This window comes from Taudactylus pleione, unplaced genomic scaffold (genome assembly GCF_031769625.1).
Source record: "Taudactylus pleione unplaced genomic scaffold, aTauple2 ptg000322l, whole genome shotgun sequence".
Taxonomy (NCBI): Eukaryota; Metazoa; Chordata; class Amphibia; order Anura; family Myobatrachidae; genus Taudactylus; species Taudactylus pleione.
The window spans coordinates 2,345,819-2,360,243 of NW_028284723.1; the positions used below are offsets into that span (position 1 = coordinate 2,345,819).

Sequence of the window (14,425 nt, forward strand, 5' to 3'; positions counted from 1 at the left end):
AGCCTCCAGCAAGGTTGGAGGCTATATTTAGGAACCGCAAGCACTATCATTCACGGAATGTAATGGTGGTATGTGATGCCTCCTTCCAGATCCTGTCCCTGAATGCCAAATTCCCCTGGAGTGCACATGATTCCTTCGTCATCCGGCAATCAGGGATTTGGCCTAAATTAGACAACCTACAAGCTGGTGATGCGTGGCTTCTGGGTGAGTGGACACCTTTAGTTGATGCAAAGCTTGATACACAATGATCCTGATTGTTGTATTTGTTTTTTCACAGGAGACAGTGGTTACCCTTGCATGCCCTGGCTGCTCACTCCTTATTTGGCTCCCACACCAGGGCCCCAAAGTGAGTATAATTCCGCACTTACAGCCACCAGGCAGGTGGTGGAGCACTGTATCTGCCTTTTAAAAGGCCGATTCAGATGCCTCCACCGCTCTGGTGGCGAACTCATGTATTTGCCGGCTATGGTTTTGAAAATAGTGGTCTTGTGTGGGATATTTCACAACATCGCCATAAGGAGTGGTGTCCCAATGCAGCCAGAGGATGTCTTGCCTGAAGATGGCCCCCCCGAGCTTGGTCGAGGTCAGTATGTGGGGGGCCATACGAGATGATGTGGTGGCCAGATATTTCAGGTAATTATTGTCTAACATTTACTTAATTGACACAATGTCGACATGTACGATTGTAATGTGCCTTTTTAATACTTTGTTACTTTTTTTTTCTTGTCTTACTTTAAAATCCTCGAAAAAACAATGCCTACTACCTGCTCCACTAAATTGTGTACATGTGGCCACATTGGATCTAACTTTGGGAACAATTATTTCCTCGCCTCATTTGTGGATTTATGTTGGCCTGCTACCTATTTCAACAGTTCTTGATTGTTTCTTTTGTTGTTTGCTTTTGGTGTTGGTTGTTTTTTGTAGTGTCTTTTCACTGTGTGAATTGCTTGTCACAATTCACTTTCTGTATGTGTTTGGTGTGTATTAAATTTTTGTTTGCCGTTAAAAAGATTGTTTATTTTAAAATTACAAGCACGTGTAACCTGGCACAAAAAATTCCACCTTTCGTAATGCCTAATCCTGTAATGTGTGAAATGGTTGTCTTTGAACATGCTTTGTGTCTTTCAAAAAACAACAAAGGTATTATGTTGAATCAGTAGGTTTTCTAAACTAGGCCTAAGCAGGTTTCATTTTCTATTTACATTACCCACCCAAAGAAAAACAACAAAATGTTTGAATTTCTACAAACCTATTGGTATGGTGAGGTGTTTAATGTGGCAGCTTACATACTTACTAGCGCTTTGTACAATCTAATTTACCTTACTTTAAAGAACATGATCAAATAGTCGACTTATGGAAGGTTAAACAATGTAATTTTTTCAGACAAGGACAACACAATTTTATTTACTCAAACAGTTTGGGCATAATACAAAAATAAAAAAACCTCAGCTCTGAAGGACCGCCACCATGTGGTCAAGGACCACTAGCATCCCTATGACGTGGCCACGCAAGGCCCTCCATCCTCCTCCTCCTCGGAGGTGGGCCAGTGCTGGTGGTTAGACAGAGGGGATTTTTCAGATATGGTGGACGGTGATGAAAAGTGCCGGGAGGGGAGGGTGAAGAAAAGAGGGGGGGTGGAGTGGAGGGTGAATTTTGGGGGTGGGGCAAATTGGGAGAGGGAGGGGCCTCAGGTAGTGGCCGGTCAGGGGTGGAGGGGGAATTGGGGGAAGGTTGGGGAGTTGTGTTTGGGCTTGGAGTCGGACTCAGGGGACGAGCCCGGCGTCTTAGTCGGCGGCGAGCCCGGCTTCTGCGTTCAGCCCCTAAATGATGTTTGAAAAATGTTTAGTCTTTTTTTTTGGGGGGGGGGGTTGGCCACAAATTTACAACTCCACAAATGTTAAAACATTAAAAAAACGGAAAACATGCACATGCAGGCCTGTCAAAAAACAACCAACAGGGCTAGACGGAAAACATGCACACGCAGATAGGGCCACAATAAACAAACAGGGCTATACTGGAAATAAGCACAGGCAGATAGGGCCACAAAAAACCCCCAGAAAATACAAAAAAATTAACTTACTTGCATCGATCCGCAGCCGCAAACAGGCCAGCAAGCGTGGCATGCGGCAGCGCAGATCTGACCACCTGCGCTCTAGCGTGAGCCAAAGGAGCGCAGGCACTGGCGAACCTCCGCATAGGCTGTTCGCTTCTGGCGGTTGCTGATGGGGGAGGCTGGCTGGTGATCCGCCGGTCCATCACCTCCGTTAGGACCAAAAGCTCCCTCCTGGTAAATGCGGAGGCTCTCATGATGGCAATGATTTATTTTACACCAAAAAGTTTTAATAAAGGCCAGAGAAAAAATTTGATTGGCTAATGTACTTGGTAAATTAACAGGAACCTTTCTATTGGTTATTGTATGATTCATGTGTCCTCCAGCCTCAAAAATATAATGTGAGTTATGATAGGCTTGATGCAGTGACATGCGTAAGCTAATTTAAATAAAGAAATGAAAAAACTAAAATATGCCTATCACAAACACAGGAAAACAATAGGATCATTGGTTAAAACATGTATTTTTGATAAAGTAAACCATTGGTGAAACCGTACGTATTCTGCGGGAAAAATGACACACACGGACAAGAATAAAGTTTATTGAAAATGGAAAAAAAAACGGATTGCAAACATGTGAAGAGCAATTAAGCTAATTAATATATTGATTGGCATGAAACGATTAAAGTATGTATGCAGAATGAACGAGCAGGTAATCGAAATCTGACAGGTCCACTTCCGGAATTGACTTGTGCGAGCGTCCAAAGCAACCAAAGAGGAGACGAACGGTCGCTATTTTGAATGGTCGCAAGCTAGAGGAGGGGTTGGGAGACTATAGGGCGGAAAATTAGCTACGAGCGAACATACGGACGAACGCTTTAATTTAAATATTTCCGCTCGTATGGCGGACGAGCGTACGGCCACTTGCGTCTGGGTCTGAATCAGGCCCTAAGTACACAAATTATTCCACAGAAGAGAAACAAAGAAATACCACACACTTTGGCCCCCACATGGAAAAAAACACACAAATTGGCCATGACAGGGAAAAAACACACACTGTCCGCGACTTGAAAAAATAAAAACATCTTGGCGCTAACAGTGGAAAAAAAACACACGTTCCCCAAAACCCACACATCGGCCTCCAAAGGGAAAAAACACATTGTACCCAACAGAAAAAACACACACATTGGCCCTCCCAAAAAACACACACACATTGGTCCCCCACAGGGAAATAAAAAACATATATTGGCCTGGGAGGTAAAACACATACTACTGTGTGTGTGGCATATTATATTTTTCACAGTCCAGACTTTCTAAACAGACTTCTTTAATGGCTTTTCTTGTTACTCTGCCAACTCTGATTGTCAAATTGTCATTTGTCAAATTTACACTGACATTTTTCCCTATCCACTGTATGTAATATTGTACAAGCCATGCCTGCAACATGGATATATTGGGCTGGTCTCGATCCCCAACATCGGAATCCCAGCAAGGGATTTAAGATAGGCATCGAAATACCGACGCCATTCTTAATCCTGACGCCAGAATGCCGAGGACGCCAGCCCAAATGAAGGTAAGTCTGGGGTGCCCTTAGTGTTAGCCACGGGGGGAGGGGTGGAATTAGGGTTAGGTTTGGGGGGGAGATTAGGATTAGGCACCCATAGGGGAAGGGTTAGGGTTAGGCACCACCAGTGAGAGATTAGGGTTAGCCCCCCCAGGAGGGTTAGGCTTAGGGAGAGGTAAGAGGGGTTTAGGGTTAGGCACCCCAGGGGGTGGGGTGGGTTAAGGTTAGGCACCCCCAGGGAGAGGTTAGGGTTAATTACCACTAAGGGAGGGTTAGGGTACTTACCTGCCCCAGTCGGGATCTTCATCTGGCCATCCGCTGTCAGGCTAAACAGCCGCCATTATTTCAATCCCATTCTGCTATATCACATTTTCTCTTTGCTATATCATCACATTGAACTCACAACATACAATTCTCCTTACTAAAGTCAGACTTGAACAATGTAAAGTAAACAATGATAAAACCACAAAATAAGTAATCCTGAAAGAGTGGCGCAACATGAGGAACAAGAGGATGATGGAGAAAGGATCGCTTTTGTGATTACGCACGCAATTTGCTGATTGTTGCATTCTGCACATGCAACTGCGCATGCAACGCGTGCATGAACCAGCCACTGCAATCGGGACTGAGATCACAGTGACTATGTAGACCCATTGCAGAGTGATTGACAGGAAGTACCATTTGGGGGTGGTGACAGGGTGGTGGTTGGCGAAACGCAGGCGTGCCAGTGCATTTGAACGCAGCTGCAGGGGCCTGCATAAATTATCCATTGCGATGCCATACGCAGCTTGGGCTTCCAATGTGTAAGGTCAGACCTTGTGCAAGTGTGCATGAGGCTCCAATGTTACTCGATGTTCTCAATTGTTTTGCAGACTTACTAAGTATTATGGATGTGTACTATAAAGTAAGGTGGACGTTCTTATGTTCGGCTGCATATGGCATTGCGATTGCAATCAATAGCATATCTTCACAGGGAGACTGCGTGCATAATCGCTATTGCAATCATAATAGCGATCCATGCTGAATCAGGCCCCAAATAAAGTACTGCGAGCTGGAGAAACCAAATCACAAACAGCCAGTCAGAAGCAGCTAGAGAGTGTTGCTAGTGTCATTATCATTAGTATGTTTTTTTATACCAGGACTCTTGTACCTACGAAATATATGCCTCTGGGTGAAGAATATCTGGGTATCTAGGGAAGTCTAATTATGTTGCATCTCCAGTTGGCATGCTATATTTTATGTGTATACACAGGTATTGTACTAACTTAGGGTTGTCCAAAGCCGTTTCACATCTTTAGGTGTAAGGTGGCCGCAAGTCTAAAATATGCTCAAATGTAAAAACATACAGTATAAACATACAGTATATATTTGGTACAGTATTTATGTAGCATACAGTAGTACACCTTTAGGAGCACTAACCATACTCCCATCAGTAAATACAAAAATTAGTAATATAAAAAGATGGACACTCGTCAAAATGAGAAGAACTATTAAAACTGTACGTTGGTTACATACATCAGATCTTTGAGATTAGAGACACCTTCACCCTTCTATCAGCTGTACCAATAAGGCTAGTTCTATATCACAAGAACATTATTTTGTTATGAGCCTCATTACTTATAGAGAGAGCAAAATAAGGTGCCCACCTAGTAGCACTATATAGGGTGGAGCCGCTGCTAAACTATGGGTCCACCAACACCCTAAACACTGAGTGCACTGCACAAAGGAACAATACACAACCACAATTCCTAGATTTTAGACACACAGTTTCCATCTATTGCACATATTTGATACATGTTTCTGTTTCTGTTTGCATGTTGATACAGTTGTTTCTTTTTAGTTTTTTATATATAATAAGCATGTCTTATATTGCAAATTGGAGTTTTGCTAGTTATTTATCATTTAATATCATAGTACATAGGAATTTAGCTCAGCACATGGTTTCATTAATTCATTATCTGTTTTTAGTTTTTAATTCAATTGAAATATCACTTTTGTTTAACAGTGACTCCATCTGTATGTAATGATCAATGTACATAACGATAAGAAAAAACAACTGCCCACCTCATACTGTACGTCTCATCTATGTTATAAGGTAGATTTCATAACTGTCATTCAATTCAACAGTTATAAAATCATCTAACAGAATGGTACAGAAATGCAAAAAATAGCCCCTGATAATGCTGAATTTGTTTTTCTCCGATCTGTCTAGTCACGGCCTGATTCTGAGTCAGATGGATTTCTTGTTAAACGCACAAACAGCAACTTTTACCATACAGCTCATGTGCAGAAGCAGATTTTTACATACCTATGATGGATCTCTGCCAGATATCGCTTTGCGTGAAACTGGCCTGAAATTGTGCAGCAACTGGGTGGCAACTCGCAAAGGCTAAATTTCCTAGCAGTGTCAGGTGCATGTAGCTAATGCTATGTGTGATTCTGAGTCATGAGCATGGAAGGCTTTTACTGACACATCTCAAAATAATGACGATTGTAGTGGTTGGCGAAAAATCAGTGGGTGGCTTTCTGCTTGGCAATGCATGGATTCTCGCTTTAGCTGTGCAGAATAATGCATTAGCATAAGGTAGTAACTCAGGCTTCCATCTCTTCACACAGACGGCCATTTTGTGCCATGCCTCAGAATCAGATTCTTAGCTCCATTGTGGTATGCAGTCAGAGCATCAATGTTTCAAATGTGGAAATTCACAATGTCAACAGCAGAAGGTCAACATTGATGATGTCGACATGGTTAAAATATCAACATCATAATTGTCGACACCTGTAAGATGTCGACATTGGCAGAATGTCAACATATCCTTTAAGGTTAGGGTAAGCATTAGGGTTAGGGATAATGTTATATTAATTGAATTAGGATAGACTTAGCCTAACAGCACATTGTCAAAAGTACATCAATGTTGACATGATTGATGTTGATATGGTAATGTCGACATTACAACCATGACTACATAATGAATATCGACAAAATATACCACACCCCTCCAATGTGATGTAATCCAGGCTTGTCCACAGCCTGGATTAGTTGATCATATCTCTCTCTGACACCTATAGAAATGAAACTTGTATGTGGGACTTAACAATTAAGATTGTAAGCATGTGAGCAGGGCCCTCTTACCTCTATGTCTCTATTACGCAGTTTTGCTCTATTACTCTTGTTTCTAATTGTAAAGTGCAACGGAATATGTTGCGCTATATAAAAAACTATTAATGAATAAATAAACAATTACTAAAAATGAATCTCTCCTGTCCACCAGGAAAGTCATCTTTTTTTTTGCCATTTTGTTATTATCACCTTTTAACTCTCGCCTATTTGCAAATCATTGTCAAATTTCATAATATAAAAATCAGCTTAAATGATAATACTTACCGGTATTGTTGAGTCCAAACAGTAGGGGACAAGAGATGGCAAAGGACAGGAACCATACTACAGAAATCATGACAGTCACTCTACGCTTGGAACTGTAGCGTGTGTTGTATAGCATCGGCATTGCTACTGCTGTGTACCTGAAACAAGTAGACATTATATATGTGCAGTCCATAAATAGTTACTAAATTCCTCCCTGAAAGTCAATGTCAGAAACTGTATTATACATAAACACCTATTACCATTATACATAAACACGTTATACTAATCTGAATTGCTTCTGTTTATTTTTTACTAAAATATTTATTCCATAATTGATGTAACCAACTGATTTTATGTAAACTGTTATATGAGCTAACCTTGACCAATGATATTATGAGAATCAGTTTCTATTATTTGGGGTTTTGTGTTTACTTGGATAAGTAAATAAGCAGTCAAGTTCACTTTGCAATTGTCAGCAAAGCACAAATCATATTCATAACACAATAAAATGTGTTGTCCCATATGTAATCAAATATAATTAATGATACACTCACTGCAATGGCCATATTCAGCTTTCCATCTTTCAGATTACACAGACTTGTAATCAAACAGCCTATTCTTTCCAAGGTCCCCCAGTGCACAGCCACCCACTCCAGGAATGAATAGATCAGCTTTACATATCTGATAGATTAGCCTTACTGTGACTCCATTACAAGAAATAGTCACGTAATAACATTCCCCTAACATAGTTACATGTCTTCCATCCCTGCCACTGACTGACAAGATCAACTGATAAATCAGGTCCATGTATGAAATATTGCCTTGATTACATCGATTACATTGAAACAGCATTTATTCATTACTATGTAACAAAAAATGAGAAGGGGATCAAGGGCGATACACACAAATCAAACATTTGGATGTTTAGCAAACCAAAAATTATCCAAAGTTCAAAGGAATGTTTCTTTACGCTTGTAAATATCTTTATCACACACAGAGATTTCCAAAAAACCAACAATATTTTATTGCCAAATAGACATAAAAAATTCTGCATTAAAATGTATTTTTGGTGCAACACTTTAAACATACATAGAGTCCACGATCCAAAAAAATGGGTAATATGCACTAGTAACACATTGCTGGAAGTAAGGTCTGGACTTAAATCCAAATGGGAAACATAGCATACCTCCAGAGCAGATCCAGGTCTCTATAATTGTCCTTTATATATGCCCAGTAATCACAGCATCAAGGTGTGATCTAATACTGGGCTTCTGAAGATATTTATACCTTGTGACCGGAAGTGAAGTAATCATATGAAACTACAATGTATTGTGGGTCGATGTAATCCTTAACCCTATAGGTTTATCGCAATAATGAATGTGATGTGCCTAAAGAACGTCCACCTAGGGACCTATGGTTGGGCGCTAAGAGGGACATAAACAACATTGTGGAAATCAACAGGATGCAGACCGGAAGTTCTGCATTCCACTTGTGTTCCACCTTGCCGGGATGTGCACACAATACCATTCCCTGTGCAACCAATACACATGATACAAGTTCCGGTCATATGAGGGACATTAAAAAACATAGTGAAAATCAAGAGGACGCGAACCGGAAGTTCTGCGTTCCACTTGCGTTCCATCTTGCCAGGATGTACACACAATACTATTCCCAGTAAAACCAATACACATAATACAGGTTCCGGTCATATGAGGAAAGTGAATCAGGAATTTCCGCGTTTCATCTTGCTGAAGTGTGTAGAAGATGAGCTTACCCATACAGCTAATCAGCGCTGAATGTGTTCCGGTAAAATATGAAAGCATAAGTACAAGATGTATAAAATAAAATAAATAATCCAAGTTTCTTACATCCCAGTCCGATTGGCGATACAGAGTTTAACTAGTACAATCACCAAAATATGATCTCACTGGGGGTAGTTAATATTAAAAATAAACACATGCAATTAGTACACCAGTTACAAACTATACATAATATGTTAATAATATAAATATATTCCATCGATGTGGATCGTGTATTGCATGTAGGGCAGTTCCATCAAAGGAGACTAAAATTACCCAATTCACTGTAAAAAACTCTACCTATGAGATTAAAGATTTTATTATGTGCCACACAGCAAATGTAATCGATTTAATAGAGTCTGAATGTGGCCTTGTATACTGTATATAGGCAAAACAGGAAAAGCCCTGAAAACTCATACAGCCGAACATATACGTAATATAAAGAAAGGCCTTAGAACACATGCCCTTTCAGAGCATTATGTAAAAGTCACAGTCAATACTGCTTATCCGTCCACCTCTGAATCAGGCCCTAAGTGCCCCAAATCGCTCCATGGGAAAATGTGGGTGTAGTGATTGCTGCACTTATCTAGCTACTGACCTATAGCTGACAGACTTACCAAAAATTGGCTATTTTATTACAGTCAGTGGTGAAAACCTGGTGCCCATTACATTAGTGGTGCAATCAGGAGAACCAAAAGCATATGGGTCCCTATGATTTGTTAGACTGGGCTAATCACTGATTGGTCAGATCTAAAAAACTTTCCCCCATCCTATGTACAGTATTATCAGACTTACAGGTTATTTGACAGTAAGACACTTGTTATAGTTATAACAAGTCCTTTCAGCTTAATCTAAAAATGATGTCATCAGTTAGACCTAAAAGAGCACAGTACGCCCCCATTGCTATTAGTTCCCAGAGTTAAAAGAACAAAAAACAAAACACAACTGTTGAAAAATGTTTAAGTTCCCACAGCCCCAGTAACAATGCACTTTCCTAACACACTTGTAGTACTCTTACAGTCAGGATCACTAGATGGAGTAATGGTGAGTTTAGAAGTAAGCGGAGCAGGATGACAATAGTAGGTGATTAGCAGGGATGGGGGAGAGTATGGGTGGGGAGATAACACAAAACCCCAGGCAATGCTGGGGACAACAGCAAGAAGTTAATAAGACAGCCCACCTATGCATCTCATTGGCATATTCCTTATGTCGCAAATGTAAAGGTCAATACAATTAGTCACAATCAGGGCATTACCAAGATGAAATTAAACCAATTTTTTTTTACCCGCTAATATTTGCTTTATGTACAGACGTATAGTGAGCCGCAATACTCTGACACAACATGGACTTTGCAACTAAGCATCCTGCCGGAGACTTTTTCTCAAAATATGTGTCTTATTTGCATCAATAATGGGACCAAAGAACAATGCAAGAGTACACTGACCATTAGCGCTGGCATTTCATGTACTGTACTTCTGTGTGCGAAAGGCAAAATACAGAATATGAGAGCCCACGCCACGCCTTGCACCAGTTATGCTTAATTTGCCACTTTATACTAATTCCTTTGCAACATAATTACTAATCAAGTATCAAGTGTGCCTGGTACACTGTAAGTGACTTTGTATGTGGCTACAATAAGAATAAGATGCAAAACTTAGGAAAAAATACAAGTTCATCCTTGTGGTGGAGAGTCTAAGTCATTCCTAGCATCTCATGCCATATGGCACAAAAATGCTAGGTAAGGACATATCTGTAACACAGCAATGCAAGAACATGGAGCAGTGCTGACTGCCACTACAGTACCTCAGGGACAAGGGACAATTTCCTGTAGGAGGGGAGAGAGGAGCATAACATGCCACATGGCAATGATTATTTACATACTGTACACAGATGAATGACTGTATAAAGAATATGCAGGGGGATGTAGTCAGCATCCCAGGATGCGGGATGCTGACGGATAAAATACTGGTGCTGGAATCCCAACAGTGTCTGGATCCTGGCTTTGGAATCCCGATCACTGGCATCCCAAAGGTAAATACTGAGGGGGGGGTTAGGGGGAGGTTTAGGTTTAGGAACTAGGGGGATGGTTGGGGTTAGGCACTAAGGGGGAGGTTAGGGTTAGGCACTGGGGAGGGGGAGGTTAGGATTAGGTACCAGAGGGAGGTTAGGTTTAGGCACTGGGAAGGGATGGTTAGGGGTAGGAGTAAGGGTTAGTTTTATGTATCTTACTTTATGCTGTCGGGATTCTGACCGGTGGCATCCTGCCAGGATCCCATACCCAACCCATATGCAGGTACAGGCTGAAAATTAGTAATGAGTACAATTTTCTGGTACACAGAAAAAACTAAATACAATTGTGATATCAGAAGATCTGTCTACAAGGCTGAGAATTTAGGGCCTAATTCTGAGATTTTTGCAATTTCGATATTTACGCAGATCAAGTGATTTTTAGCCATTGCGTATGTGTGATATCCATACTGCTCACCTGCAGTGATTGGTGTGCGACTACTCTCATACAGGGGATTTATTCTCAAAGTGAGTGACAGGTAGTCAGCATTTGGGGGAGGTAATGGGGTGTGGCTAGCCAAATGCAGGCATGTCGGGACCTTTTAAACTTCATTCATGGGCATGTATAAAGTAGCCAGTGTTTGAGACAGGTCAGAATTCACTCAGAAGCTGCATGGCTGCCAGAGCTTCATTGATCTTCCCAATATTTACACTGCTGCACATCATTGATCGGATATGAGAATAAAGCAGTGGGTGGCCCTATGCTCAGGTAAGCTTTGGAGAACAATATCATATTTTTGCAATTGCGATCCATAAAGAGAATGCAGTTTTGAATTTATTAGCGTAAATCTCGGAATCAGGCCTTTTGTTTTGTAGAGTAAGGGTTGTCAATTAGTCAGCATTAGACAATCAACAATAACACTGTACAACAAATTAATACTTTTAGTTTGTTTCCTTTCTAAAAATAATCATACATTACTAATTTCAGGTCAAGAAAAACTAAAATGGTTTCAGAATGTTTTTACTAGCTCTATTTTTTGAGCTACACTACTTGCACTATACTGTATGTACATTAGTAATATAGTCATAGTGAAAAGCTATTTTAAAATAATCTGATATTTTCTTGATAGAAAATAAATAACAGTTGTTTTAATTCAATCAATCACACATAAGAACACAAAATGAAACAAACATAAAGCATACAAAACAAACATACAGCATACAAAACATAAAGCATACGAAACAAACATACAGCATACGACATTACTATCTAATATAGTGGCCTATTCATGGGGGTGCTTTCTCTTTGCTTGTCGCTTGTACTCCTCTTCTGGGGCATCTCTTGTCACCGTCCAACAGAAGTGATTCACCTACCCTTATATCTTTGTTCCATTGCTGAAATGTCTTGGTGGAATTGCTCACTATGCTTGTCACTCAGTGCACCACAGTTATCTTGTGTGGGTAATCCCGTGAATCGCATATATTTGAATAGGGGAGGGGACAAATAACTGATTAATTTAATTGGGTCATTAGGCCTCGCCACCTCTGCGCGGAACACAGATTGCTGGTAAGATTCTCTTCATTCTGCCCACTTCACTAGGAATACCCCTACATCGTCATAAATGGGCTATATCTCGGAACTCAGAGCTAACTGAGAGTTTTAAATGTCATATTCATTCTTTGCATGCTGAAATCAATTAGAACGAAGTAACTATTTTCACATCGGAAACATTTTCATTGTTGTGCAGTGTAATCGGCAGTTGCAGTAAAGGCGATAAATCAAACAAATGGGCTCATTTGCTAACAACATTTGGTGCAAAACTTGCTTTTAATTGCACTACCAGTTAGCTCTATCTGCCTATTGCAAGTTATACAAAAAGAGGAAGCAACTCATTTGCTGTCATGGTTTACTGTAAATTGTGTACCCTATTGCAACTTTAGGAAATAAAGAAATGCAAAAATGTAAAAAAAAAACAATGAATTTTGCAGCAGAAAAGTCCATTTTGCAGACATTGAGTTCCACTGTTACTTTGGCATTCCGCAGAAGGGCTATTTATAGTAACACTGAATTTCTAAGTTAGCAATTTACAACCTTAATGGAGCTAAGATGATGTTTTTTATTTACAGTATCCTGCCAAATGCTTTTGGAAACAACATTTCCCATGGGCTGAATATAAGGCAAATTCCATAGAAGACACAAAGCCAGACTCCAACAGAGAAATATACAGCCAAATACGGAATGAAGTGAATATTCCACTGAATAATTTCGAAGCTTACGCTCATCTCTGCTTTTATGATAGTCAGTTGTTCTTCTGCTGACAAATATGAGTTCCTGACTGGTGTTGGGGATTATACTGCAATTTCCTCAGCACTTCTGCAAAGTATGGTCCACAGAGGTTACTACTGTATGACTTGTCATTGTGAACATGCCCTGTGCATACTGATCCCCTCAATTCGTCTGTGCTATTTTCATGATGAAACAGATTATTATATTTAACTTATTTATTATAATTCATAAAATGGAAAGCACAATGCCTTATATGTGACATTTCAAAGTATTAGATGTTCCGCTAGGGAAATCACATTCAGGCAGCTGCATGCAGAAAATCATTGTTATCAAAAAGCATTATGAGACGATGCAGGCTTATAAATATTTCCTTCTTAACAAGACTGAGTCTTTCCAAGTGTACAAAAGTGCTAACACACATATATAAAGGATAGAAAGGGTCTACACTAGTTACAGTATAAGCCTGATTTTACTACTGTATGTCATTATTCTATCAATAGTGCAGCCCATGAACTTTGTGTGATGTACAGAAGGGACATTTTATTAACAATACAAATTTAAAACAAAAGTATGTTTCCCAGTATTTCTTGTTGGGAAGTCAGATATTTTATGCTGGAAAGATACATTGTTCAAAATGCATTGTAATCATTGGTTAATGAAATCGCTGCCGTTTCTAAGGCCACAAACTCTGTTTCATCAGATAAAGCTGACTACTTCCCAGAGCAGGTCGTTTTTTTTAAAGTGTTGGAAGAAAGGGGCATTTTGTAACCAAGGGGGTGGGGGCTGAAATGGTGGTGGAAATAAACTAATTCTTTAAACATACTACTGTATGAGAGATAATTGCCTGGATCACAATATCCTGGGGTAGACTGTTAAGGGTATATTTACTTTAGAGTGGGTATTTAGAAGTGGATATGTTGCCCATATCAACCAATCAAATTCTAGTTATAATTTATCTACCACCTTCTAGAAGATAATGGCTAGAATCTGATTGGTTGCTATGGTCAACAACTCCATGTCATGCTCCGGACTATTAAATCCACTATTTTATCACTCTGGTGCCTGTCCGCTCATGTTGCACATCGCTCCTGGCTGGTGTTGAAGTCTGTCAATGGTGCTGCTCCTTCCCCGGCTGCTCAGTGTCCTGTTACTGAGCATGGAGATGGCTCTCCACAGCCTCTTTCTCACAGCGTGTCTTCCCAGCATGATGGCACACAGGCTGCACGCCAGAGTTCCTTCCTAAACAACAGTATGGGTGCAGCGATGTTGGCCTCTGTCACCTGACACTCTTCCTTCACTGAAAGTGCTGCTCCCAGTCCAGCTGATCACAGCATTCAATCCATTGGGATCCTCCC

The 14,425-nt window shown here is 40.3% G+C and overlaps 1 protein-coding gene across 2 annotated transcripts in view; it reads right to left on the reverse strand.

Annotated features, from left to right (window-relative positions):
• DRD2 (dopamine receptor D2) overlaps positions 1-14,425 on the reverse strand; it is a 429,189-nt gene that overhangs the window by 56,033 nt on the left and 358,731 nt on the right. For both annotated transcript variants that reach the window (XM_088443014.1, XM_088443013.1), the window contains exon 4: positions 6,999-7,135. In XM_088443014.1, coding sequence (XP_088299140.1) covers positions 6,999-7,135 — 137 coding nt within the window. The remainder of the gene's footprint in view (positions 1-6,998; positions 7,136-14,425) is intronic.